At 40.0% G+C, this 24,807-nt stretch overlaps 1 protein-coding gene across 8 annotated transcripts in view; it reads left to right on the forward strand.

The window, feature by feature from the left end:
- camsap2a (calmodulin regulated spectrin-associated protein family, member 2a) overlaps positions 1-24,807 on the forward strand; it is a 47,521-nt gene that overhangs the window by 8,682 nt on the left and 14,032 nt on the right. For 5 of the 8 annotated variants that reach the window (XR_009783956.1, XM_061738491.1, XM_061738494.1 and 2 more), the window contains exons 3-7: positions 8,464-8,625; positions 12,499-12,579; positions 19,823-19,855; positions 22,057-22,198; positions 23,121-23,260. Coding sequence is in view for 7 of the 8 variants with exons in the window: in XM_061738491.1 (XP_061594475.1) it covers positions 8,464-8,625; positions 12,499-12,579; positions 19,823-19,855; positions 22,057-22,198; positions 23,121-23,260 (558 nt within the window). In the remaining variant the exon portion in view is untranslated. The remainder of the gene's footprint in view (positions 1-8,463; positions 8,626-12,498; positions 12,580-19,822; positions 19,856-22,056; positions 22,199-23,120; positions 23,261-24,807) is intronic. The other 3 variants (XM_061738493.1, XM_061738496.1, XM_061738498.1) reach the window with 1 other exon arrangement.

The following is a 24,807-nucleotide window of genomic DNA, read 5'->3' on the forward strand; positions in this document are numbered from 1 at the left end:
ATCATTAGGCATAAATATTTTTTTTTCTTTTATTGAGGAAAACTACGTACAGTACTCTACAGAGAAAACGTATTATATAGGTATAAATTGTCTGGTTTACTTTTTAAAAAAGGAAGAAAAAATTTGGATTTAGAGGTTGAAGCACCTTTTTTTCTTTCGCTGTTTTATTTGTTTTTGGCCACAACTTAATCAACTGTGATTATGTTTTTGCAGCAGTAACACATTATTATCAGTCACCAGTTTAAAACAAGACGTATATCAAAACAAGAAGGGCTAGTTGACTCACTGTTGACTTTGAATATTGGAAAATGATCCTTCTTCCCTACTGGGGGGGGGGAAACAAACATTTCTTATAGAAGATTGAGAGGTTGTTTTTTTTAATCGTTTTTAGTTCTTTAACTGGGTAAATATCACTGATTTTAGTGCCGCTGCTGTCTGTTAGAAACCAGGAGGCAAAGCTCCTACCGTAAGACTGCTCCAATGGTGACGTTAAATACTGCTTTATTTTATTTCGGCTTGCCATCTGATAACTCAGCAGTCTGAGTTAGGCATACAAATTCTCAGAATAAGCAACTTTGGACCATGCTTTCAGCCGACTTGGTACGTAACGTCAGTCAGCGCAAGTGTCGGATGCTGATGATGTCTGACCTGTGTCATAACTCTGCACATACACTGACATTTTCCTTCCGTTCCGAATGTCACTTTGCTTGCGAATCCTATTTTCCCATCCCTCTATTTCCGTCACTATTCTGCCCACTCAACCTATCCTTCTGTGTTCTGCCATGTGACAGATTCCAACACGTGAAGATGCAGAATCCAAATCACAGTTGCCGGCGCCTACTCTGGCCGCCCACACACTTTCTGTGTTACAGCCTCTCTCCTCCACCTGAAGCGCTCGCAAAGAATGAGGGAGAGATGTGGAGGCCGGCAAGTGGTCTGAAAATAATCCAGCAGTTCATATCGAAGCTCCCTTGAAGCACTTCTGTGAGAACAATCATACTGTATTTTTTAAAGGCAAGAAAAATGATTAAACAAAAGAGGGAAAGAAAGAACTGGGAACTGCGACAGTCATATCAAGTATACGGTTGTTTCTGTGCCTGTTTGACGAGTGGCAAAAACATATTTAAGTTTGACATTATACACAATAATCAGTATTAGATTAAATTCCAGAGCAACTAAATTAAGCACCCAGTAAAAAGTTAATCCGTTGCCATGGCGAAGCCATGCTAAATGTGATGAAAATGTCATAAAGGTCTGAAATAGGGAATAAAAATAATCTTTTAATACATGCATACAAGCGTACACATTATTCCTGTTAATGACATGAAAGTTCTCTCTGATGTGTCTTTTCTCCTCAGTGTACAAGCTGGTTAGTCCATAGAAACGGTGGTTGCTTTTTATTTCCAGTCACAGTGATTAGCACACTGCAGCTAAGATGGTTAATTGGCTTCCTTAATGGCAACTTTGCAACAGTAACAATCATACATTTTGTGTCAAAAAGATCTCCGTCTACAACAGTAAATGCATGTCACCGGACATTGTTGCAGATCACTCTTATAATATATATATACAGGCAACATGTAGACAGTCGCAGCTTTATTAGATGCAGATTTAGGAAGCCTAACAGCTGATACCAAAGACACCAACACCTGCAGCACATGTTTCTCCGTCTCCATGTTGTATATACCGTTGTTAAGGTGCCTCTGCATGCTATCTTCTGGCGATGATCACGTGATAAAGGCTTGGCAAGTCAGGAAATGTTAAATATGACTCAGAAGAGTTGATCATGAGCCAAACTGGTGCAACTCCATCTCTGGTTCTGACTGGTTGCGTTTTAACCTCCATCCACTTTAAACGGGGAATCCTCTGAAGAAGTGTGGATGCCAAGTGTGACAGTGAGAAAAGTTTTAGTGGTTAAAATGTAAGACGACTTAACCTCATCCCATGAGCCTCGTCCACACCCATATTTACTTTTCTATTCGAAAATGCTTTTGAATAGAATCCTTTTTTTCCCTCACACCTGACAAAGAGTAGACGACCCACTCTTACTTTTAACCATCAGCTTCACTGTCTAACGCAAGTCACCATATATTATTTTTCCATGATAAATCATAATGTCAGGCAGTGTATTTTTATTATTATTATTAGTTGTAGAATTTTTTTTTCTTCTTTTTTGCAGTGGTAGGATGTCTTTATTTATATACACACACACACTTATATATAATATAATACAAAAACACTTGAAACTGGAGGTGCAGTTTCTATATATAATATAATCCAAAAACATTTGAAACTGGAGGTGCAGTTTCACACAAAAAAAGACTACTAAGTATGGTTATTATAATTATATGGGTAATTTGCTAATTAAATGACCATGTGATGGGACATTGATCACTTGCAGAATCATGAGAGGGTTACAGTGAGACACATGTTCCATATAAATCTCCCACTTAATGTGGTGAGGATCTGTGTCATTTATCCATGCTGAACAACAAATATTTTTACTCAGTAACATATGCTACTGAATAAGAACGATGTAACAGTTGAAAAGCTTCCTCACAGTGCAATAAAAAAAAAGAACATGTCTTTGAATATTGAAAAATGAACTCATGCAAATGTGCACAGTGTGTGCCAAATCTTAGCTTTACGGGGTGACACGCTATTTTATCAGCTCATGTTTAGCACAAATGAAAATGGAGAGTATGTTTCCTCCTGCTATTCTCCCTCTATTCTGCTTCCATCGCAACCCCTATTGGGCAGGTGCTTGGTTTCCATGGTTACAGTTGGCAGGGGGTTGTGTGTTAGTGGGTGCAGGAGAGTGGCGCTCATGCCTGCATATGGTATATGTGTACTGAGAGGTTGTCTATGTTTGCAGTGTGTGTGTGTGTGTGTGTGTGTGTGTGTGTGTGTGTGTGTGTGTGTGTGTGTGTGTGTGTGTGTGTGTGTGTGTGTGTGTGTGTGTGTGTGTGTGTGGGTGTGTGTGTGTGTGTGTGTGTGTTTCGCTAGTGGGGGTTACAGTAGTGGTGTGTGTGCTGCCAGGCTATGAGGAAGAGAATGCTGAATTTCTGGATTCATACAAGCAGACAGCCAGCATTACTGAGGCGCCACATCCCCCACAAAGACGTTGTTCCTCACATAAAAACATTCATATACAGAAGTACAGGAAGCTAGCATGAGCACCGGGCAGAAAACTCAATACTCATCAACCTCAAACATCATGATTTTATGAACAAAGATGAGCCCAAGCAGCAGGCTGGAAGAGGAGCACATCCAAGTACTTTCTGTTCTTGTTAGCCCGAGCGAAGTCGCAGCCAGCACGCTATGCACAATGCCAGCGGCGACTCCGCCGCAGCACAGTATGGATGGATAAGCAACAGGCTTGTTATGCGTTTCCACGTGACGGCCTGCAAGCTGCAGCTTTCTGTACTAGTGAATATTACTGCATGTGATGATCTTCCCTACAAAGTTCCGTTTTCTTCCCACGAGATAAGTCCCCAAGAATTATAGCAAGGGATGTCCAAAAGCTCTTCAATTTAAAGGTTGTTTTTTAAACATGATGTAAGAGCGGGGAATGCAGACACATCTCATCTAGCATCCTGATCCTGACATCAGATCCCTTTCTAAGGTTGGCTTTGAGGTTTCCAGATAATTGCTGGGTTCGTTGTTGAGCATATGGAGGGGGAAACGTATGCTGCTTAAAAGCTTCATTCCCACAACTGAAGCCAAACCTCACAGTTGGCGTTTTGGGCGTCCAAAAATGTGCCTGTGTGAAATTGTGTGAGAGTGTTTTTTAATTCTGTTGTTAACTTGGAAAGCTATTAAAGGAAAAACAAAAAAAACAAAGTCTTGCTGTCTACTACAAAAGCAGTGCTGAAAAAATAGACTTATTATATGCATATCTTTTTTCCCCAAATAGGCATTTTTTAGTAAAACTGCCACTCTTACTTGCTTCACTGTTGAATGTTCAGGTGGAAAACAGCCATGATCTGGTTATTTATCAGCCCACCACGGTGATCTCTTGGTTTGAAATATGCTGGGGATGTAAATATTTCCTAAAAATCTGAATTTCACCATAAGAACAATACTTAAAGTCTCTGGTTAGAGCCCATATATATATATATATATATATATATATATATATATATATATATATAGCAGATATTTTCTTAGCAGTTATTGTATCTCCAGATTTCTCCCACTTTTAGCAGAGGAAACCAAAATAACTTTTCTATAAACATGTGAAGAGGTAAAACCTTTCCACCGTAGGACAGCCTTGAGGTGCTTTTTGTCACCTCCAAAACAGACCAGAGAGAGGTTCAGCTGAGTGCTTTTCTATGTCCAGCTGAGTTAAGCTGAAGTTACTTGAGGCGAGACAGATTTAGTTTTTAGTCTTCTGTCCCAGTTATAGTGCTGGACAGCAGAGCTGTAACACCAAAAGCAGACTGTGTTTCAACACTCATCACCCTTGAGCTGATCTTAAATAACTGTGTGTGCATGTTTCATTGTCTGTTTCTGCTTTCTTTTCTAAAAATGTCTTTATTATAAATAATCAGTGAATACAGGCCATTAGCGATGCTATATTGCAAACCTGCAAGCTTTTCCTGAAAAACGTGTTAAAAACTATCTGCGACACAACCTCATTTCATTTTATTCTGCAGTGAAATGAAGTCAGTATGCTTGTTTTAAAAATTTGACTTCTCATAAAGCTTCTTCTCAGCCGTGAGGATAAATGTTGTTCTTCGTCTTCTGATAACCCGGCTCAGGCCTCCGCTAACAGTTCAGAGCTTTGACAATGGAGAGATTTATGTTGAATATACAGCAGACACAATAATTCTGAAGTCAAGCTGTCTTTTGCAGGCCTCTTTGATTCATATTTGCAATTCTTTTGTACATTGTAAAGCCGGGCTGCTACGCTGGATTTCTGCGCTTTAGCTTTTTCACCATGGAGACGTGTTGAAGATGAGCGCTGTTTACCTGTTTCCCCGGAGAGTCGACAATGTAGCAGGACAGTGAAAACAGGATACTGACCGTGAAGCGGCATCTTTTCACAGCTTTAGAAATCTGCATAAGCAAAAGCTGTGCATGCATGGGAACGTGCATAGGTTTCCACTTTTATGTCTTATGTATTCATTTCTGTAAGTTTAATCATATTTATATTTATCTTGTATACACAGATTATCAACATTATTCCAGATTTCAGTGTATGATAGAGGTAGTACCTTGGAACGCAAACTTAAAATAGATATGTATCTACTGTTCAGTCTGAATACTGGAACACAAGTCAAACAGGAGGAGTTGGGAGCGTTCCACCTCTTTCAGCTATCGAGATCAACCCCAAGCAAGGCATCTGATGAGTGAATACCCCAGCGGAGCTTTAGTTGGCCACTGAGTTCGTGCTCCAAAGTATGTGATCTGTGCAGCTGGAGGAAGATTAACCAAAGCTAATGCCGAAGGAGAACATATGTCCACAGGAAACTTAAAGGTTGGAAACCATGATGTCACCTGAAAACAGTAAATTGCTCAGTTGTGAATATGAAACAAACGTGTTGCTATGAGGAAGACTGACTCTTTCCTTCTCGATGTTCTTCTTATTCTCCCCCCCGGCCACTCACTAATGTCCGTTTGTAGGGCAGCTCGGTGATCTCATCCTTTCATGAGTACGATTTCCGTAACCTTTATACAGTAAAGCAGCTCCAACTTGAAGTAAATCAACCGAAACGCAATGTTTGCCATCTGTGCACACAGTCATTCATAAATACTGCATGCAGACGGCTTTAAAGACACAATTTCCACATTATGCAAATACATTTGGATTTGTCTTGGCGGAATGAAACTGTAAATGCTGAGAAATGTTGACACTATATGTATGTGCATGATTCAAGTGTCAGAAGCACGTGATTGTGCAGCTCGAGTCCTACAATACCCTCTTCCTCTGATACGCTAATATGTTGTCATTCATTGAGTAGAAACTCTGGATCTGAGGTTTAGTAAACAAGATTAACTCCCCTCGCTGTCATTTATCTCATCAGCCCAGAGCAGACCCAAATCAATATTCTCAAATCACTCAGCGGACGGGAGGAGAGGAGATGTGAAGGAGCCCCTTGAGGGTTCCTGTGGGTCACTTGACCTTTTTTTTTTATTCACAATACGACGTGTGCATTTCGTTTGCCTCTGAGATTATGTTTTAGTGTTTGGACAGGCTAAATGAAGGCGAGCAGGAAGCAGCTTGGCGGTGTGTTATTAAATGGTGTTGCTCTGCTGCCTGGCAGTCCAATTAGAGATGGAAGAAATTACACATTGCACTAATTCTATTTAACACGGGAAACTCATTTCACAGCTGCCAATGCTCTTACTCTGGATAACTGACCAAATGATCTAATTCGGCCATGCTGTGCTTTAGTATCTATTAAACATATCTGTATTAACTAAAATCACTCATGTTTGCGCTGTTGTAGCTTCTCATCTTTAAGTCACATCGTCCTATACATTAGCTGTATTTTTTAGTATCTTCTAGTTAAATATAACAGTATTGTGTGTAAATGCTAACACCAGTTGTTCAAGCTAGATTGCTAAACAGCCCTGTTGCCATGTGACTTACAAACGTTAGTTTTGATTGAGTGGACAGCCCAGTTGATTCTTTTAATGAATGTTTTTTGGTCTGCTGCACAGTAACCGGCCCTCAAAGGGCTTCTTGAAGCCCAATTAACAGGATTACCTCATGAAGAGGTTTTTATTTCTTTAGTGTTTATTGGATATACAAGGCAGCGTAAACCATTACGGGGCTAAAGGTAGGAATTGATTACCCGTATTTACCCACGTATGCAGAAAATGCTTCTAGTCCCAGCTGAGGGGATCCATCACATGTTAGTAGTACAGCATCTTTAACTATGCTCATGTGTAATCATGATTGAACATAAGAGTAAGAGGGCAGGGCTGTGTGATGACTGCGGTGGAGCGGGTTTTAATCAGGAGAATAGATGTGTTTGGTGTCTGAGTAGTTCTTGTCTGACCTGCAGCAGACGTTGGTTTGAATAGCAAAAATTATCCATCTAAACAAGTCAAGCCTCATGGTTTTCTCTTCCTTCACACAACCTCACTTCAAAAAAAAAAAAGAAACTCTTCCAAGGTATATTGCATACTAGTACAACCTGTCCAGTCAGTTAGTAAGACTCATTATGAACAAAGAAAATTGGCTGGTTAGGTTTAAGGAAATGTCAAACATGCATATTTAAGACTGTAATAACCACAAAACTCTGTGTGACCTTTTACAGCAGTTAAGAAACTTTAGTTTCAAACATCGGCCCTGATCAGGCCTTTCAGACGGCAGTCAGTGCTGTTGCTTTGCAACAGTAATAAAAAAACGTGAAATATCTTGTTTTGAGAGACTCGGATGGAAAAAAAAAAACCGACTTGATAATAACTTGCGTTGGAATCTGCTGTTATCCTTTAATCAAATATTCAATTAGTTCCGCTTTTTTCTCTGTTTTGGTTTTCACCAGTTACAGACGTGGAATTTAAAGAAGAAAAAGAGCAGCTTCTTTTTGGAATGAAGCCAAAGCACAGAGCCGTGTCCCATGCAGCAAAGTCTATCCTTGTACGTGCTTTAGGTTTTTCAGAGAGATTTTTATTAAATGATTCACAAAGGAAAATGTTAAAAATAGCAAAATGTTCATAGGAAGGTGGACAAAAAAATTTTAAATTCTACTACGACTGATGCTGTGATAGTTGACGTTTGAATTTTCTCAAATTAAACCTGTAATATAGATAATAGAGCATATAACTGATCGCAGTTGTGTTACTGGTATCAGTTTCTCAAAGGCCAGCAGTCGCTGAGAGTAAACTCGGTGTCATTAGAAGAAATCGGATGTATTTATTTCCTGGACAGCAGCCTCACACAAGTGAATCACTGCTGTTTGATTAGCTTACACTTGACTGAGCCACTGTGTCAGTTACTCAGGTGATTTATTTATTTTCTTAGGCTGAAATATTATATGTTTACAAGTTTCTTTACTTAGCAAAATATTTTATTCCTGAGCTGTTTTCTCACCTGGGTTTGAAAGAGGAAAGTCTCACATTTATTTTTGCAGACAGGTTCATAATCTCTCAGTGACGTTTACCGCGCCTCAGTGTCTCTCAGTGGATGTGACAGCTCTCATTTATTTCCATTATCTTGATCCTGTTAGACTGTCACACTTTCTTCAAGTCTGACTTCTCAATCTGTTAGTGAGCTTAAATCGCCGTCGTGGTTCAGGATCCAGCAGCAAAGTGAGCGTTTGTGTCTTTTCAAGGTGACACACTGGGTTCATTTTCTGTTTTATCACTGTCTCTGCACACTCCACACTGAACTTGAGCGTTGGCTTTTCGTCAATTAGATTTTATGTTTGAAGTCCATTGTGCAGGTATATTGTTGCATGACAACATCCCTTAATGTATCTGTTTGGCTTTGTTTCTTTTTTCTTTCAGAGCGCCCACTTGGCAATGATTGACACCCTCATGATGGCGTACACGGTAGAGACTGTGAGCGTAGATAAAGTGATGGCCTGCGTTTGTCAATATTCATTCTGCAAAGCCGAGCTGGAAACGCCGTACGACACAGAGGACGCAGTGACCACCTGGATTAACAAGGTTTGTCACGGGGACCGTTGTGTGTCATGGTGTACGACGGTGTTTCAGTGACCTAAGCAATATGTTCAAACCAGTACCAATTAGGGATGGGCGGTATGGACTAAAAAATGTATCACAATAATTTCTGGCATTTATCCCGATAATGATAAAAATGACGATTAAAAAAAAAAATACCAATTGAACTCCACCTTTTTAACTATGTATAAATCTATCACCACATTCAGTCTTTGGAGCCAAAACACTGCTCTAAAAGAATACTAAATACTACTAAACTACACCAATTAAATTGAATTGATCTTTCTTTCTTTCTTTCTTTCTTTCTTTCTTTCTTTCTTTCTTTCTTTCTTTCTTTCTTTCTTTCTTTCTTTCTTTCTTTCTTTCTTTCTTTCTTTCGCTCTTTCTTTCTTTCTTTCTTTCTTTCTTTCGCTCTTTCTTTCTTTCGCTCTTTCTTTCTTTCGCTCTTTCTTTCTTTCTTTTTTTCTGGCTCATATCTTTCTTTCTTTCTTTCAGGCTCATATCTTTCTTTCTTTCTTTCTTTCGCTCTTTCTTTCTTTCTTTCTTTCTTTCTTTCTTTCAGGCTCATATCTTTCGCTCTTTCTTTCGCTCCTTTCTTTCTTTCTTTCTTTCTTTCTTTCTTTTTTTCTGGCTCATATCTTTCTTTCTTTCTTTCTTTCAGGCTCATATCTTTCTTTCTTTCTTTCTTTCTTTCTTGCTCATAGCTTTATTTCTTTCTTTCTTTTAGGCTCATATCTTTCTTTCTTTCTTTCTTTCTTTCAGGCTCATTTCCTTCCTTCCTTCCTTCCTTCCTTCCTTCCTTCCTTCCTTCCTTCCTTCCTTCCTTCCTTCCTTCCTTCCTTCCTTCCTTCATGTACGTTGTGCGTGGATTTAACACAGAACCATAAATCAGCTTTACACAAAAACGTCATCAACGGGAATTTATCATTTTTACCGTGAGATGACAAATTCTTACCGTGGGGAGTTTTTTTGACGGTTTATCGTGAACAGTAAAATATCGCCCATTCCTAGTACCAATAGAGTACCAATAAAAAGGTTTAGACCTCCTTTTTAAATATTCATCCATATTTAGACTTATTTTAATATGCTTCCCACCTCACAATCATTTTATACACATTACTCAGGTAAATAACTGTAGGAAAAAAAGTGTTTGGTATTTATTAAAATTCAAAGAATAAAACATCCTTCATTCAGATCCTTTATTCTGACCCTTGCAGCTGAGTTCACGTGCATCCTGCGTTTATCAGAACACTCTAAAAGTGGATCTACAACTTGACTGTGACACGACTACCTCAGCGCAGTAGGCTTAATTAAGGAAGGCGCACACCTATCTAAGGGGTGAAAGCCGGTGTCTGTCGGAGAGGATCTCAAGCCGTGAGGTTAGAGGCGCTTGTCTGCAGAGCTGTCAGACAGCCTTGTGTCACGAGCACATGCAGTGCTGTGCAGTCTTAAGCAGATGCACGAAACATTCTGTGAATCAAATAAGAAGCTGTGAAATCAGCTGAGAACTAGCAGGAACTCGCAGGAACCAGCGTGTCCCGGGTATAATCCTCTAATATCCTGACAGGTCTGGCCAGAAATGTTGCCATACCTGATCTGGAAACAAGGTCAGATGACTCAAACATACAGAAAAACTTAGGAAGTGGCGAAGTAACATTTTGAAACAATTGCAGAAGAAAGTAGATCATTTGTCAAAGGGCTAGAGAGTGGTAGAATAATGAGTGTCTGTATTTGGTCATGCAATACCATCAGAGAGGCCTCTGATCCTTCCCGAAATCATTTTGCTGTAGGACAATCGCCCCAAACATGCAGCCAATATCTTTAGAGAGTATCTTTAATGTAAAAAAGTACAAGGAGTCTTTGAAGTGATGGCATGGCCCTGCAGAGGCCTGTTCCCACCATCATCAAGTCTGTCTGTCATGACGTGAACGGACCGCAGGATTGAGGCTTACCTCCACACCCTCCGCAGAGTCCGTACCTACTTTTAAGAGCAAGCTAAAGACTCAGCTCTTTAAGGAGAGTTTCTGCATTTAGTTTAACTTCTCTGCTCATCAGAATGAGCTAGGAGATTTATCCAGCTCTTTGCATGACTCAGCACTGAGAAAGCTGCACCACTTATGCCAAGATGATATTATGATGGTGTATTTTAAGACCTAGTTTTGCTGAATAAAGTGGACTGTTGTGTTGGGTGGGAAGGGAACACACAAAAAAACCTTTGCATTAGCATGGCAGCACCTTTGTCCAACTACTCACAGCAGTCTGACCAGCACTGATGCAGCTGGACCCTCCTATGGGATCTTGCTTGTGTTGTTCTCTCAGATGGAAGTCGCTTTGGATAACAGCGTCTGATGTGATGAATACACAGCTTGGTTGTACCAAATACTGATTTAGAAATCTTGTAAAAATAATTTAAAAAAACTGTTACATTTTATAGTTTTGAAAGCATTCTTCACACCTGCCTAAGGCTTACAGTGTGAGGAGATACAAGAAACTGAGCCGTTGCTCAGCCGAACAGGACAAAGGGCCCAGGTCAGACAGCTACTCAGACTAGACCAGGGATCAGCAACCGGCGGCTCCAGAGCCGCATGCGGCTCTTTAGCGCCTACCTAGTGGCTCCTGGAGCTTTTTCAAAAATGTTTGACCTTTTTTTTTCCTTTCTTCTTTTTTCTCTTTTTTCCTTTTTTCTTTTTTTTCTTCTTTTTTTCCTTTTTTTTCTTTTTTCCTCTTTTTCCTTGTTTTTTCCTTTCCTTTTTAATCTTGACATTTCGACTTTTTTCTCAACATTTCGATGTTTTTTTCAACATTTAGAATTTTTCATGAAATTTTGACTATTTCCTTGACATTTTGACTTTTTTTCTCAATATTTCGACTTCTTTCTCGAAATTTTTGACTTTTTTCTCAACATTTCGACTTGTTTCTCAAGATTGTACTTCAACATTAATCTTGACATTTCTACTTTTTTCTCAACATTTCGATTTTTTTCTCAACATTTCGACTTTTTTCTCGAAATTTTGACTTTTTTCTCAACATTTGTACTTTTTTCTCGACATTTCGACTTTTTTCTCGAAGTGCATAATAAAAAAAAAAAATCTTCCCCCACTAATATAGAAACATGCAGCATGTGTCTTCATTCTAAGGCTTATACAAGACTTTTCATTTTTTGCGGCTCCAGACATATTTGTTTTTTGTGTTTTTGGTCCAATATGGCTCTTTCAACATTTTGGGTTGCCGACCCCTGGACTAGACCGACGCCCAGACAGAAGCTATTCCTTCACTAAAATGATCTAGAATTTGAATTTGAGAAAAGGCTCAAACCCCCTTGCTCTAATTAATAAACAAATACATCAACAGGTTACAGTATGTTCCCTGATGCCATCTGAACCGGTCTAAGTGAAGTGTATGCTGTTGCTTACATGTCCTGCCTGCGGATGGCTGGAACTCCCTCGTACAGTCCGGCACAACGGACACCACCTTGTTTACATTCTTTCAGCAGCAGCGCTGGGCCGCTGCCAGCTCTGAGATTCACACACTCTTTCAGGAAAGACAGCGGTTGCGGGAGGTGTGGACGTGATGAGGTGTGGACGTCGGAAAACATTTCATATCTGAAATTCACAAATTTCACAAAGCTCCTTTCGTTATCTCCCACCTCAGGACCAGTCAACTGATGGTTACCGTGTTTCAGCTGCAGTTTAGTTTTAGAAAATAAATGAGGGCAGAATCAATAATAAGTAAAAGCAGGAGATAAAAAGATGGGGGATGTTGTGTTGATGAAAGTGAACTTTAGACCTTTTGAGATTCTCTCATTGATCCAGCTTTTGCTGGAGATAATTTAAATCCTGTTTGTCCTCCTCCTTTCAGGTCAACGAATATCTAAAAGAAGTTGTAGCTCAGGAGCAGAAGAAGGAGACGCAGAGTGCTGAGCCAGCTGGGAGTCCTCGGGTTGGTGTTTTCCTTTTCCTTCACTCACACAGCTGTGGCACTTTACAGAAGACATTCATCATGAACATTACAAATATGATGGACAATTTTAAACAAACCACATTAAATCATTGGCTCCCCTAAATGGATTCACCACAACATTTGTCTTTTGACTGACACTTATTTGTCCGTGAGCCGCTGCGTCACTTAAATACCAGAAACCTGCTTCCTCGAAAGATTTTAAAGGGGACCTATTATGGCATTTAATGTCTATTTTAAACAGGCCTTGAATGTCTTAAAAACAAGCTTTTGATTGTTTTTTCTAAATAAATTAGAAATTCAGCCTCTGGGCCATGTCTTTATCTTTACCGTTTCTAACCTCATTCTTTATGAGGGATTCTTAGTGGAGGCTATGATAATGAGGCACTGTGCTGATTGGCTGCCTGACGCGAATGACGCGATACACCGCTACGAAAAATGGCGGAAGCTCCGGCCGGCGGAGTTAAGGCTGATTTACGGTTCCACGTTACACCAACGCAGAGCCTACGGCGTAGGATACGCGGCGACGCGCCTCTGCGTCGATTTAACGCGGAACCATAATTCAGGCTTTATGCGAACGAGCGTCAGCGACAAAATCAATTCCATTGCTTTATTTTCTATTGGACTGTCCTAACTGGCTGCAGCGACGCAGCGCTGCGCCGTTTTGCGCTGAATATTTATCGGACGCCCTGCTTCTATTTTCTTCCTATCGCTCCCGTTGAAAGCCGGTTGAAAGCGCTGTAGGAAACAGTCACGGATGAGGAACGGCTGATCCAGTTAGTTGAAATGAGAAGTTATCTCTATGATTCCTCCTCATTTAACTACAAAAACCTCAATAAAGTGGCAGCTGGCTGGAGGGAGATGGACAGAGAGCGTCCGATGTCACGCGGTGCGATGCGATAGTCGGACGCTCGCATGCAGTTAGGACATGGTGTTTAGTTGTGGGCGTGGTTTGCATTTTGGTTACGTAACGAAAATGCGCCGAATCTGAACGGCTCGTAGATCCACATCAGACTAGATGGCTCATCCGGGCGGCTGTACAGACACTGCAGAATTTGGTTGCTTTCCTCCTTCTCTGAGTTGGCAGGCTGAGGGGAGACCAGTTTATATATGTTAAAGCAAGAAAAAACATGTTTTTCATAATAGGTCCCCTTTAAGTCATTTAACCTCAGTTACTATGAAATAAAATCTCATTTTCATGTGTCTGAGCTTAAGATTTAGGCTCGATGTGTATTTAATAACTCGGAAAGAAATCATTTATCTACCCTGATGATCTGACTCACTTCATTCACTGCATTTGCTGCTGTGTCTGCAGTGCTATCCAGTCTAATTAGAATAGCGGTGTCAAAGTGCGACTTGTTCAGCGTTTACCCTACAGAGGTGAAATATGTTACATAACTGCCTTCATAATCAGCAGTCTTTTTTTTTTTTTAAGTGCAAAATATCCTTGTGTGGCCTCTCCATTTGTCCGCCTGTGTGTGTGTGCATTGTGGGTAATCTCTGTCTGCACTCTGAAGTTTGACACCGCATTTGTGACGAATCGTTTTCTCATCCGGTGAATAATGCATTCGCTCGCCGGTGGAAATGAATTAACCGACAGAATAGCACATTAAATTCAAGCACCTTATAAATCCCAGAATGCAGTCTTTGTCTGCTCACATCAGCAGGTGGTATTCAGATACACAAATGGTCCCGCTGCTGAAAGGAGAAAATGGGATGTGCGATACATGATTCGGATAATACACTTATAATGTGAGATGAAATAGATTTAGGAGCTTATTTTGCTTTGTAATGTTGCTGGTAAAGATCACTCAGATGGAGATTGTGTCTGTTTAATGAGCCCTACATTTTTACCTTTACTCAAATAAAAATCAGTAGAAATATTAGTATATAGTCGCACCTGAATAAACTAGTATTTACTGTATTTATTGACTTCTCTGTGAACATACAGTCATTTATCTTAGTGCAGCAGCAAGGATAAAGATTGGTATTGCAGCTGCCTCCTTTCAGCCGGACAGACCGAAATGATGAGAAAAGAGGGAGGAGAGGGAGTTGGATGTCAATCATGCATTCACCTCCACGTTCATCCTTCATGCTTTACTTCTGCTCTCCACCTCCGCATGGTTCATCATGCACCACCAGCTATTTTCAGAGCTGGATCAAAGTGACCTTTTTCCTGGGTGTAGATGATGCTCAGGAAGTCTTTTGTCGGAAGTTTCATTCACCCCTGAAAGTCATAAATGCCTTCAAAACAATCTCAGTCGCCATGAAAAATGAATCACTCTTCACATTAATCAGTACTGGCTCACTATCCTTTTGTCTTTTTGTTTCGTTCCTACCAGCTCACACCGTCCAGCACACTGTGACGCATCAATGCCAGTGATGCGTCTTTGAGAGTCAAAAGTTTACCGGAGGTTAAAAATGACAGCACTGGTGTTTGTTTTGGCCCTGCAGAAATGGAAATGCAGCCAGTCCCAGGGCCGTACAGACTTCCACAGCGTTTGATGCTGATCTGAGCAGTCAGGGTGCAGACGCAGCACTGCATGCCTCAGCTGTCTCTCATAAACACACACACTTTTAACTAGTGAGATGGAATCAAAACATGTTCATCATCATTTAATCGTTCATGCTTATTGATCGAGAGCACCCTTTTTTTTTTTTATGCTGGCCGGTTGAATGCTTCATAGTTTCACATGTGGAGCAGCTTCTGCTCATTCCTGAGGGATAACACGCCAACTTGTTTGGAGCCCGAGCGTTGGTTACATCATCTTGACCCTGCGGGCAGCCCGCCTACAGCGGTTCACACTTTGTGTCTATGTCATTGTGTCCTCAATGTGACTCTGTCTCTGGCTTGTGGTACGCCTCGCTCCAAATGAAACTGTCACTGAATGCTGCAAATGAGCACTCTCATATGAAGTGACCCATCAATCCGTGTCTCTGCTTCCAGCTGCTAAGACAGAATAGAAAATAATGTTAACCTTTCTGTTGCATTGTGGGAAAAATTGCTTTTTGTTGAATATCAGAATGAGTCCTACAAGTCCCTTGCAAAAAGGGTGAACTTTGTGCTTTGTTTTGTTTTGTTCCATCTCTAGTAGGGATGGGCGGTATGGACTAAAAAATGTATCACGATAATTTCTGGCATTTATCCCGATAACGATAAGAATGACGATAAAAAAAATACCAATTCAACTCATCTTTGTAACTATAAATCCATCTCGCTCTCAGATCCGCCATGTTTGTTACACAGTAACGTCATCAACGGGAATTTATCCTTCTTTCTTTCTTTCTTTCTTTCTTTCTTTCTTTCTTTCTTTCTTTCTTTCTTTCTTTCTTTCTTTCTTTCTTTCTTTCTTTCTTTCTTTCTTTCTTTCTTTCAGGCTCATTTCTTTCTTTCTTTCTTTCTTTCTTTCTTTCTTTCTTTCTGGCTCATTTCTTTCTTTCTTTCTTTCTTTCTTTCTTTCTTTCTTGCTCTTTTCTTTCTTTCTTTCTTTCTTTCTGGCTCATTTCTTTCTTTCTTTCTTTCTTGCTCATTTCTTTCTTTCTAGCTCATTTCTTTCTTTCTTTCTTTCTGGCTCATTTCTTTCTTTCTTTCTTTCTTGCTCATTTCTTTCTTTCTTTCTAGCTCATTTCTTTCTTTCTTTCTTTCAGGCTCATTTCTTTCTTTCTTTCTTTCTTTCTGGCTCATTTCTTTCTTTCTTTCTTTCTTTCTTTCTTTCTTTCTTGCTCATTCTTTCTTTCTTTCTAGCTCATTTCTTTCTTTCTTTCTTTCTTTCTTTCTAGCTCATTTCTTTCTTTCTTTCTGGCTCCTTTCTTTCTTTCTTTCTGGCTCATTCCTTCCTTCCTTCCTTCCTTCCTTCCTTCCTTCCTTCCTTCCTTCCTTCCTTCCTTCCTTCCTTCCTTCCTTCCTTCCTTCCTTCACGTACATAACGCAGAACCATAAATTCGACTTTACACAAAAACGTCATCAACGGGAATTTATCGTTTTTACCGTGAGATGACAAATTCTTACCGTGGGGAATTTTTTGGACGGTATATCGTGAACGGTAAAATATCGCCCATTCCTAATCTCTAGCAGCTTTATCTATCCTCTACATTCATCGCAACCCCCCCCCCCCCCCCCCCCCTTTTTTTTCTTCCTTCTTTTTTTCTTCCGTACGACTGCAGTGTGAGTCACGCAGTCCCCTTCTGTCTCAGCAAAACCCACAGAGAGGCATGTTCCCCACGGGGATGACAGTGTGCAGCTCACCGGGGCAACAGCGTTTCTATCTTAACCTGCTGCATTATTTGTTAGAGTCGATGGTGGCTGGACTCGCCAGGAGGGAGCTGCATCCGAACAGTGTCAGAGTAGGGAAGGGAGAACTAATCATTTTATGCTGAAGAAGCTGAACTGCAGCTCAAAGGGACAATTTTGGATGAGAGGATGAACTTTGGGGGAAGAAGTCAGCGCGCAGGATAATGGAACTAGGTTGGGTGGGGTTTGTGGATGTATAAACTCACACAGTGTGTGTGTCTGCTCTGCTGTAAGGAGATAAAGGATGAGGGCCTCACCTCTCCCCAGGGGTTTGATTAATGGTCACACTCTGAGCCCGTTCAGTTCAGTCTTAAATCAGTCTTCATTTCCTCTTATTTTCAAACGGGGAGAGTTCAAACTGGACGAGTTTGAAGTCAAAATAAACTGTGAGTTCAGTTTGACCCCCTTAATGAATTATATACGTGGACTGGGAATGAAAAAACTACTTATTTCACTGGGTTTGTGTCTGGACATGGAAGACATGGGCTTCAAAATGTGCCGCTCGTAAGCGCGGATTCCAATCCGTACCGCAAGCCAGTTGCAGTAAATGTGAATCGAAGAAGTGGAGTGTTCAGAGGAGCGGAGGGGGAGTAAATACCAATCTACTTCATGGTAGTTTCCTGCCAGTATGAAATGGAAAGACAAAAAAAGACCTTAGCAACCATATTTAATTAATCAAATTCCGAACTGCTTCTGATTTGTTTTTGTTTTTGTTTTTTTTTTTGCTATGATGTTCTCTTCCTGTGAACAAAATGTTCAAGTTGGCCTGTGTTTATTGTTGCCTTCTGTCCCGGAGGTGACATGAAGGTGGAGCTTCTCTGTCTACAAACACATAATGTAATAACACAAAAATCTATTACATTATGGCATTTTTGTGAAGATGAAGAATCTGAGTCTTTGATTTTCTTCTTTACATGAATCATCCATGGAAACTCCCTGGTAGGTATCATGGGCAGATGTGGAAATATAACAAAGAGCAGGGGAACAAATCTTAGATACATAAAGAAAAGAAATGCTGCAAATATAAAGTAACCTACAGTATATCTTCCTGGGATCAGTCGGTCACCATCAGCGCGTTTTTTAATGCAGTGAGTACGACGTGAGCCTGCTTCTGGCTCCTGAAGCCGTTTATAAAGACCTGCATGTAAACTACTTTCATGAGTGGGCAAAGGGACTTACGGTACGAATAAATTGCACAAATGTCCTTGTACTAAATCATGGATCATCTCCTGAGTCCCTGTAAGCTGATCTGCCAAAGCTCTTTTTACGACATGATGGCCAACCATCCAAACTTTCAGCTAATTTAAAAACTTGAAATTCCTCACAATGTTTGTTTTGTGGTACCAAAGACCATCCAGCTCCTGGCAAATGGCTAAAACAGATTAACTAATACATTGTAGATTAGATCACATCAGGTGTGCTCCCACTGATGGCATCAGACTCTGCTGGTGACTCGTATTACCATTCAGAGAGCTGCGACGCTAATCAAATCAGGAAAATCCAAGGCGGCTACTACTGGCCTCGACTGTCTTTCTCTGCCCCTCACACTTGTTTTGAATGTGCCGTTATACGGCAGTTGTATTTTTCTCACGAGTTACAGCATGTGCTTGAAGTTAAGGACTTTCCAGCTACTTTGAGTGGCTCTTACATTTTGGCTCTTTGATGCCTTTAGGTGGAGCAGGAATTAACAGGCAAGCCTCTTCTGGAAGCAGCTTACATTGTCCGTGGAGAGCTGACAGTCTGGCGACATCAATGCACTGCAAATGTTATATGGTTCCTGTTTTTCAAGTGGGAGTACTTCAGTAACGTGACAGCCAATGATTAAGTGTTCATTTGAAGTACACTCTTCCATATTAAGGATTATTTTTTTTGGAGTGGCGTATAATATTGCCTAATTCTAAAATTGATATTTGAAATGACTTGTTTGATGACTGAAGGAAAATAGCTTTTTGACGCTCGCTCGGGTTTGAGAAGGAGTTTTTCAGAAACTCAGGAAATGCAACTGGCTGACAGGGATGAAGAGTTTGGGGTCCGTTGGAGGCAGTTGGAGAGTTGTTGCAATAACATTTACTGGGAAGAGGGAGGGTACCACTGTCCTGCATGTTTTAGATGTCTCTCTGCTCCAAAACAACCGATAAATATAATTTGATCACATCATCAGCTTGTCATCACAGGCCGTTTTGGACACTGCATACTACATGCTGCACGTGTCTGTTATTAGTTTGTAGTGTGCCACTGGAGAAAAGGGGCGACGCTTTAGCAGAAGTGGAAGCCAGTCACATGACACCTGGCGCATTGTACGTGTGGTCAGGTGCACACTGAATTTTTCTTTCCAAAGAGTTACCAAAGATGTTCCTTGGAAGTTTAAGACAGCAAAGCTGGAAGTAAAACTGCAGATGAAGTGGCATTTTTGATGTGCTGTAACAAATTCAGAAACCAGGAGATACACACATTCTCTCTCATTCTGAATAAATTGTGGCTAATATCAATATACTCGAGGTTAATTTACAGGCATAATACACACCGTCGACTTGTGAATTGACAAAAGAAAGGGTCAAATACTGGTACCTGTTTGCTCCTGGTCAAAATACATAAAGAGTTCCATTGTCTGTCATTTTCACTCGGGCCTAAAATATGAAGGAAAATTAGGTTTTGAGGCGTGGTGTCATCCTATTTTGCAGAAATTGAGCCACAATTTAGCTTCATATCATTCGAGTGCAATCAGTACATTCCTACTTTGCACACTCCAAACTAGCTACTGCCTCACAGTAAACACAACTCCAGGGTTGACTTGAGAAGAATGCTTTTCATATGTACTTTAAAACGCACTGTTTGCTGTCACCCTTGGTGTGACTTTCATTTTACTAATCACATGACTAACAAATCGCATTAACAGGTGTTTCTGTGTTCTCTCTTTTCTCTGCTTTGCTGCAGTCTCCAACCAAGTGGTACATGAAGCTTGTGCCTGTAAGTCAACGTATCCGTGCTGCACACGTTCATCTGTGTCCATACTGACCATTCCTCCGCTTTCATCTTTCATTCACAGTTTTAGCTCATCTCTGCCGTCACTGAATTCACAGTTACAACCTTCATGTGGTTTCACGTACAGCAAGCGCATCACATGACATCGTATTATTATCTCTATCTCCTTTATTAACAGCTTTATTGACGGATTCCTATGCAACATCATCACAGGCTAAAAATGGTTTAGTATTGCTAGGAAATAGGGCTGGGCGATATGGACCAAAAGTCATATCTCGATATTTTCTAGCTGAATGGCGATACTCGATATATATCGATATTTTTTCTGTGCCATAATTGGGGTTTCCCCCAAAGCATTATAGCATAGCATCTCTGTTAGCTTCATTTTTTCTGAGGTAAACCCTTAAAAAAACAGTCAGTTTTAATACAAAGCCTCGTGCCAAATGTCACACAGGTACCTTTATTAACAGAGGTCTGCACAATATCAAAATGTATAAAACAAATTAAATAAAAATAAACCGCCTGCATATATAGAATAAAAATGCTTCTTGAATAAAATAAATTAAATATCCCTTTCCTGCATAACAATTAAATTAAAATACACTGTGCAATTAATACAATGCAGACAGTAACAGGGAGACTTTTCCACTGAGGTTGAAGTTGTGCAAATAACAAAACATTTGTGCAAATCTCAAATAAAACATTCAAGTCAATTCGTCACAAAATAAGCTATATCAAAATCATAAAAAAAAAAAAAAAAAAAAAAACACGATATAAACGATATTGTCTCGTACCATATCGCCTTTGAAAATATATCGATATATATTAAAATCTCGATATATCGCCCAGCCCTACTAGGAAACCCCAGCAATTTGCCAAGAGCAGAGGGCTAGGGATCCAGGATAGTGAAAGAAAAGACTGGGAGTCTGTCTGTAAGGCAGCATAGTCTCTGCCGACACTGTGTCTAAAAATGCAAAATGTTATCTGACGATACATATGCACATAAATTAGCCTTTGTATAAACACTTGGCTTCTCGATGACGCAAGCACAGCAGGCCGTTTAATTACTCTCTCAGAAATGTTTCTCCAGTCATTGTTAGAAACATTGAAGGGATCTAGTTGTTTCTCGACATATATTGAGATCAAATGTGTTTATATTATCAGCAAGGCCCCAGACGATGATGTAATCAGTGCCCCAACGGTCCAAGACCAAGGCAGCTGCCGCTTGAGATTTCTGCAGTATGTTCACATTAAATTAAAGTGTAATTTGAGTTAAAAATGGTGGGTTATAAATGAGCCTCGTTATAACCTTTCTCACTTATTGAGAGCCGGGACACTAATATTATCAGAAAGCTGACGATACTGTCAAACGATGGCAGCAGAAACACACAAACAGCATCAAAAACCAACATGAGAACTTACAAACATCGTTAACTTTAACTATGACATTTCAGGATTGTAAATTCATGCCTAATCAATAGTGAAAAACGTTTAACAGTTAAAATGTGCATTTTGACCTCTGGATGTGCATGAATCCTCTAATATTTTCAAACAAGGAGTATAGATCTAAGTTTACTGAAACCTGAAACCCTGAGATGAGAACTATATCTTATATAGATTCTTGTGAGTGCAGTTTCACACCGTGGGAATCATTAAAGTGCTCCAATAAAATTGGTCATAAATAAAAAAAAAAAAAAAAAACTACTGCAGAGGTTGGATTTTATGCTCTTAATGTGAAATAAATGCACTCGGCTCCTACTGAACTCAGTCCGACAGTCTCTTTATATTACCAGGACTTAATTGAACATGAAAAATGATCACATCATTGGAAAAATAATCAGAGGCTGTTCATTCTGGTAATGACTGTGTATCTATTTCACTGGCCTTCCTATGAAGTCCTTGTTTTTTCAACTCGAGCTGCAATGCTGCAGTGCAGTTCAATTACCTTCATACACGAATGCATCTAATGAAGCTCCGGCGTGTTCTCAAGTGTTTGTTGACGCTTTAAAAACCAGTAAAAGCACAGCTGTTGTGTGGGTTGCCCCATTATATGTACATGCCTAATTTGCAGGCATTGTTAATTGGGGGAGGGGAGGGTAAAATCTGGTTCAACAGTTACTGCAGATGTATGCAGGATAAAGCTGCACACACTATAGATACAGATGTGGTGTTTTTCTATCATGCAGGCGCGCTACAGGAAGGAGCAGGGCTCGACCCAGCCGGCCCCCTGGATCCCTCCAGTGGACAACCTGCTGAAAGACAGCGCAGATGGCTCAGCTCTGGGCGCGCTGCTGCACTTTTACTGCCCTCAGCTGCTGCCGCTGGATGGTGAGGAAACAGAAGTGTTATGTTTGATGGTTTGTTCAGCTGGAAAATAGCAGTTGGGGTGCACAGACGGCAGAGCTGGGTTTGTTGGTTCATGGCGGGATTTTCAGGTGTTAAGAAATGTTTCAGCGTCACTCTCCGCTAGGGCTGTTCGATTTTGCCCAAAAATAAAATCTTGATTTTTTTTCTCTCAAAATCCGATTTTCGATTACGATTATGATTATTTTGTGAATTGACAAAAGGCAAAGAAATGATTTCAAATATGCTGTTTTTTTATTGAACATTTGCCCCAAAATGAATGAATAAAGTGCAAAACTCTGTAAAATAAGTTGAAAAAAAGTTTTAAAAAATATAATAAAATATAAAGTTTTATCTCTGAAAAAAAATCAGCAAATCAGCACTTGCAAACATACAGTAAGTTATATTTCCAATTAAAAATAAAAAAAAAAGTGAAAAATCGATTTTACGAGTTTCACGTTTTAACATCGTTCTAATTACATAATCGCGATTACGATTTAAAATCGATTAATCGAACAGCCCTACTCTCCGCATCCCCTAGCTGTTACCTCTTCATTCACTAGATCAAAGATCAGCCAAGATCGATAGCTGCAACACAATCACATCAGAACGATGATTAGAGATCCAAACACAAAAAAAACCCATCAATTACCTGCGTAAATAAGCTATTTATCTAGTCTGAAGAAATCGTGGGGACTAAAGTTCTACCAGTTGACCTTGTTTACTCTTGAATATGTCGGCACGCAGCTCTTCTCGTTGATGACATTTGTCTGCTGTTGTGATTGTTCAGAATTTCACTAAACATTGCAATTTTAACTTTGAGAGTTTCTGAAAACTGAAGGAGAGCTTTAAAATATTGAGGCATCAAGTTCACCCTGACAATTGATGGTTCCCTGTGCTCTCCTAGATGTCTGTCTGAAGGAGAATATGACTCTGGCTGACCGGCTCTACAACCTGCAGCTCATACAAGACTTCTGCAAAGACAACCTGAGCAGTTGCTGCCACTTCAGCCTGGAGGACATGCTGTACGGCTCCTCCACCATCAAGGTACGGCTCTAGTCCGCCCTACTTACAACCAAAACCAAATATCTAATGCTTCATTCGAAAAACATTTTATGAGAGTTGATTATTTCTGCACCTGGAATGTTTTTAATCCTAAAAACAGGTTTAGAGAGAACTGGCCTGACTGAGTGCTCACATTGTGATATTGAAAAGTTTCCTCTCTCTTTACTTGCCATCGTGCTCGAAGGACATATTTTAAATACAATTCCTATCCAAAGTGTTCAAAGAAAAACACAAAATCACCAGTATTCAGTCATAAGGGTTACTTGGGGGAAGAGAAATGAGCAGGACTGTGGGTCAGCGTAGTGAGTCACTCTGGAAAACCTCCCAGTCCAAACTGTCTTCACCAACCACAAGTTCGGAGGGTTCCTCAGTCTGCTTTCTTAATAAGTGCGTTCTTTTCCCATTCTTTCCTTGCACACTTTTTTCCATGTTATTCTTTATAAAATCCCTTTATCCCATTCTTTTTTCTTCTTCTTCCTTTGTCTTTCTTGTCCATTTTTTTTTTAAGTCTTCCTTTCTTGTTTTGCCTTCAGGACTTTTTTTAAAGGATTTTCTTCTGTTCTGTTTTAATCAACCTGGATGTAGAGAGGAACAACGCCTTCTTTCTTTCTTCAGCAATTAGAAGTTATATTGATCTCTAGAATTTGGTTAACAAAGCTTGAAAAGGCTTTTTGTCATGTTTGATGCATGCACACTTATTTACATGCTTGAAAACAGAAAAAATCTTACTTTATCTTATCTTTTCTTATCTTTTATCGTATCTTATCTTTTGCTTAGTGTTAATATTGAATCAAAGGTATTTCGTTAAAGGTTGTTGTGCACATTTGTGTTTGCAACAACTCATAGTTTTCCTCACTTCTGCATGGTCTCTTCTTGTTATGCAAGTGTTTTCTGTTTTCGTGTTTTTCCTGAGGTCTGCATAAGCAGTAAGTTGGTATGTCCTTATGGACGAGTCTGGCTTTTCCTTTCTGCCATCTCAGCATGTCGTCAGAAGTAGGACTGTTGTTCTCAGCACAGGCAGGATCCAGGTCACCCTATGGACACGCTTGATACTAAACTGACCAAACATCTGCCTGATACATTATTTAAAAATAAAAAAAAAATGCTGCTCTCAGAGTAGTTGTCACATATTTAGTGAGCAGTTTCAGTGAATGTTTTTCCCAGTCTGAAATAATTATGCAGGGAAAGGACTGAGGATTATGAATGAAATAATCTTACTATAATTACATGGGATTAGATACTGTTAATAGGGTCGTATTTAATTTTTCTGGGGATAAAAAAAGGTGCTTAAATCCACAAACCAGTAGTGTGAAACCGTCGCTTAAAGTATTTGATGCACGTTGCAGCAGAATGAGTTTCTTAGGTGCTCGGTACTGCAGCAGTGATGTTAACTACGAATACCGACAACGGTGTTAGAATAACGTCATATTTGAAGGAGGGTTTCATTTTGCACCAGATTGCTGAATTTTATGCTGCAGACAGCACAAAGCCAAAAAATACGATTGAGTTATGTCTACCAGTCAGCGGCA

This window comes from Cololabis saira, chromosome 13 (genome assembly GCF_033807715.1).
Source record: "Cololabis saira isolate AMF1-May2022 chromosome 13, fColSai1.1, whole genome shotgun sequence".
Lineage (NCBI taxonomy): Eukaryota > Metazoa > Chordata > Actinopteri > Beloniformes > Belonidae > Cololabis > Cololabis saira.